At 37.8% G+C, this 4,839-nt stretch overlaps 1 protein-coding gene across 1 annotated transcript in view; it reads right to left on the bottom strand.

Annotated features, from left to right (window-relative positions):
- Positions 1-1,365: 1,365 nt before the first annotated feature.
- The window catches only part of LOC110296705 (C-type lectin domain family 4 member A-like), a 30,052-nt gene continuing 26,578 nt past the window's right edge, over positions 1,366-4,839 (bottom strand). Inside the window, exons 3-5 of the mRNA XM_021165443.1 lie at positions 4,541-4,695; positions 3,419-3,531; positions 1,366-1,510 (exon numbers count right to left, since the gene is read on the bottom strand). Coding sequence (XP_021021102.1) covers positions 1,366-1,510; positions 3,419-3,531; positions 4,541-4,695 — 413 coding nt within the window. The remainder of the gene's footprint in view (positions 1,511-3,418; positions 3,532-4,540; positions 4,696-4,839) is intronic.

The following is a 4,839-nucleotide window of genomic DNA, read 5'->3' as shown; positions in this document are numbered from 1 at the left end:
CTAGACTAACTAAGCATTGCACAGCAGACAATGCAAGCATTCCATCACTGTTTGTTGCATCCTACTTTTAATCTCTCCTAAGATTTTATCACATGTCCTTTCATGGGTCTGCTTCAGCAAAACATCACATGAGCCTGCTTCAGGAAAGTATCACATGACACAACCAGATATTTTGCCTTCACTTACTGGCTCAGGGCTGAGCAAGACTTGTGTGGGTTTCCGTTTGACACCATTAGCCTGCTACATGAAATGTTAGAAAAAACAGGAGTAATTGTCTATATTACTTTTTTTCTACACCAATTTAGAATTTCTTGTGTCAAAGGATGCTACCTTGTACTTAAAGATATNTTAGCAAGGTTTTCATATAATATCTAATAAAGAATATTTAATATTTCTTATGTTTTATAGGAAGTATACAAGTTCACATGGGTGTGTTTTAATCATCACTGTTGCTACATTAACAAGTTGGGTCTTATGTTTTCATTCTTTATTTAATCTAACTTTAAACTGTAATCCATGATTATTCTTAAAGATTAATTAAACAACACANAAAACNGGAATCGCTGCATGTTAGTGGCTGGGGCTAGTGCTTTCTGCAACTCATTAGAAAAATTAAATGGAAAGATAATCTATAAAATATTACAATAATTACATACTTAGTAACTTATTAAGTTATCTCAGGAATTGGAGCAATGAATACATGGTTGTAAAGACTGGGTGCTGAGATCTCTGACTTATTGATGAAGGGCACAAACAGTCAAATAAAATAGAAGTAAATACTGAGATCCATGCATGGTANAATAAAATGAGAATAGCACCATCCTGTATATCTGAATTTTCCTTAAAGGACCATAAGTGTTCTTAATGTACACATACACACACACACACACACACACACACAAAGGCAAGTAATAGAAGGTATTATTAACCTGCTTTGGATAATTACTTCACAGTAAATATATATCAATGCGGACACTGTAAAATAAATATATATAATTTTACTTCTCAATTTCATGTCAAGAATGCCAAATGTGGATTAAAACAGAAAAACAGATAGACTGAGAGAATATATCATACAATGGCATGAGTAAATGAAATGTTGGAGAGTTGACAGAAGTACTCCATGTATGCCTGAAAGGGTATCAGTATAGTCTCTGAGAAATAGAAAATTCTCAATAATAGGCCATTTTATAATAGAGTAAGTAGATGAATATGCAAGTTGATATGTGAGATAGAGTTTTCATATGTATAACCATTTGCTGCCTACTTACATTCTCTGGGCATCTCTTCCACATATAGAACTTTCTAGATATCTGTGTACTGGTGGATAGCAATGCAATCCCAAGGCCATAGAGGATATGTGATTCATAAGTATATTTTCTTCATCTGACAAACTGATTTCTGTTTAAGACTGCAAGGGATATCGTTCCAGCCCCATCCAGTATTCCAACGGTATTGTACTATAACACATTTTTCATTGTCACTGCTGGGCTCACCATTGTGCCAGAATCTGAAAGGAAAAAAAGAGCATCAGGGTGTTTCCTACAATAATGCTTGAAAAGAGGAAGCAAGAGGAAGCAATCCTGAGGATGAGGTTGGAATCTGTGGAGATCAGATTCAAGTAAGTACAAATCAATTGTTCTCCATCACCCGTATCTGACATTTCCCTGGACAACAGAGTCCACAGCACTCAATGTTCTCTTAGCTTCCTCCTTAATCCTTCTCCCAAGACACATCCCAGAGGCTATTTTTCATTCATAGGTTTGGTACCAGGGAACATTCAACCNATTGCATTTATTTAGATGTTGAAAAGGTCTCTCCCTAGTCTCTTGTTTTAATAGTTTTTCCATTATACAACAGAATTATTTTAGAAACTAGAAAACTAGTTGAATTTTCTAGACAATCTGCTTATTTCTATCATCACAACAAATAATTTAAAATTTTGGAGTCCTAGTTTTCTCCTCTGAAAACTGGATGTTTTTGACATCATTGTCAAAGATCAAGTGACCATAGGTGTGTGAATTCATTGCTGGATCTTCAATTCTATTTCATTGATCTACCTGCCATCTCTGTACCAATACCATGCAGTTTTAATCACTAACACTCTGTGGTATAGCTTGGGGTCATGGATGGTGATTCCCACAGAAGTTCTCTTATTGTTGAAAATGGTTTTTACTATCTTGGGGGTTTTGTTATTCCAAATGAATTTGAGAATTGCTCTTTCTAACTCTATGAAGAATTTAGTTGGAATTTTGATGGGGATTGCATTGAATGTGTAGATTGAGAACAACAACCTCACTATTTGTTGCAGGATATTTGATCACAATGTTACCCCCATGATTACAAACTGGAAAAATCTGTTTCTAAGATGTAGTGTGACTCAGCCTTTAATCCAAGAGCTTTCTCTTTATTCTAAACAGATTTTTGCAGTGTGGCTCAGCCCTAGCTCACATCTTTAATCCAAGAGCTTTTCTGTAACAAGGATTAAATAAAATCAACCATAGAGAGGTAGAATAAGCAACCCGTTGTCAGGGACTAAACATAAGATAATACCATAGACTGTGAGAGGAAGTCTGGAGGATGGATAGAGAGATGCAGAGAAAGTAAAGGAGGAATATTGAGTTTGTAGGATATTTAAGACAGAATAGAGAAGGAAAAGAGACTTTTTTCTTCTGGNCCATTGGCTGAGTAGGAAGGTCAGCTGGGTGCTTCCTCTGCCCCTCTGAGCTAGCAGAATTTCACCCCAACATTACGCTCCTCAGTCATTGGTAAAACAAACATTTGGGATTTTGTTTTAAAACACAACATACTACATATTTTTTCAAATTAGATGTCAGAACAGAATATGCCAACCTACTAAATATTAAGTTTTTAAGTCATTACATGAATATAAAACACAACAACAGCAGACTGAGGGCTTTACTTTATAAGAAATAATCAGTTATGATCTTGACATCAATTTTTCTAATAAAGATATAGATGAGGTCTGGAGAAGTGGCTCAGACATTAAGAGTGCTTGCTGCTTTTCCACAAAATGTGAGGATTCTCTTCCCATCACTTGTATTGGCCAGGTCTTACCACCTGTAACCCCAGCTCCACAGACCCAACACCATATCATTGGTTCCACAGACCCAAATACACATGGTAGATACTCACAGAAATACATCTATATGTAAAGACCTTGACTCAGTTTGTATCATTCTACACTCTTCAAACTCAATTTCCTCATCTCTACTGGGAATACCAGTAATGTGTCCCATAGGACTCCTGTCATGAATACTTGGGAGAGTAAAAGGAACTCCATCTCTGGCAGTTACAACAGGAGGAAGCTATTCAACTTCATAACTGACAGCTGGAACACCCTAAATTCTCATCATGATACAGAAGCAAGTACGTCTCTATGTAACTCTAGACTCACGTGGCTCTATAATTGTATGGTGTCTGATCAATCCATTGCCATTGTCTATTCCCAACATCTGAAAGTCCAATAAAATAACCAGCAGTAGTGTCTAGCATTCTGGTGATGAAATCCTAAGAAGAAAGAGAGATACAGCATTGAGCCTGGACTGAGAGCATCTTTTTCTGTTTCAGAATTTTTATAAGACCTTTAATAAATAATTTCAATGATACAAAATTATAGGGTTCAATATGATATACATATGCAAATACATAATACTCAAATCCTACTTTATCTCTTTAGATCATTGAATATTTTTCAAATTTTAAACTAATATATAATAATTGTACAATGTAGAGGTACACTGTGATATTTTGACTAATTTTTTTCTGATCACAGAGATGAGAAGACAAAGGATATAGGAATAAAAGGGTTCCTCTCTACCCAGAGGAGTGCACATCTACCCACTACCCCAGGATTACACATCCCCTCCTATTCCTCAAGGAGTACAAGTCTTCTCCCCCAAGGAATGCATGTCTCTTCACCCACACCCCTGCCACCGCCACACCCACACCCACCTTAGGAGTGAATGCCTCAAGACACAGTCAAATCATCACTCATGTTTTCACAACTGCAAACAATCTCTGGCAACAATCATAATGAATTCTCAACTTAGACTCACTCTCCTCCTTTCTTCACCAATACCACTCCTGATAGTTGTACATGAAAGAATTTTGCACATCTAATCATTCTCTGTTCATAACTTCAGATATTTCATTTCTGAGGGCTGGTCATGGCCCTCACAATTGGGTGTTGTTTCCCTGCACCCTTCTCTGTTAGGCCGTTGATTCTACAGGAAGCATTAGAGTGCTGAAACCACAAACTGGTCTTTCAGGCTGAAGCATTTTGCCCTTCCCTCCAGCTTCAGNTGTTGCATTTCTGAAGTCAAGGTTCCTCGGAGGTTGTTTAGTTGCACTTAAGAGGGACCAAGATGTAGAAAGCAAATGCTGAAGCAACCATTTCTGCCTATCTGCTGGAAAGCCTTCTGCAACAGCACCAACACCCATGTCAAAAAAACTTCCTCTTAGTATAAACAGGCAGATAGCATGCTGGGCCCAGACCCCAGTCTCTCCCAGGATGTACCTGCTCTTCCTGACTGTGGATCACCAACAGATGAGCACCCCTGAGAGAGCACTTCTCCTCACTCTTATTCCAGGATGCCCGAGAGTCNGTTGAAGTGAAGTAGCAGTAGGAACCAAATGGCTTCCAATCCTTTGGGCAACAGCTCCAGACCTTTTCTTTGGAGGATGAAGGAGATATAAATGCAATGTAATAAAATCATTTTAAAGCTATTTGCGTGCAGACACCACATGGAAGCTAGGACTTCTGACTTCTCCCAGATGCAGCAGAGCCCATCACCTCTCAGGTTTTAAGAAACCCAA

This window comes from Mus caroli, chromosome 6 (assembly GCF_900094665.2).
Source record: "Mus caroli chromosome 6, CAROLI_EIJ_v1.1, whole genome shotgun sequence".
In the NCBI taxonomy this organism is placed as follows: domain Eukaryota; kingdom Metazoa; phylum Chordata; class Mammalia; order Rodentia; family Muridae; genus Mus; species Mus caroli.
The sequence above is the reverse complement of the archived record's forward strand: the minus strand, read 5'-3'. Positions and strand labels throughout refer to the sequence as shown.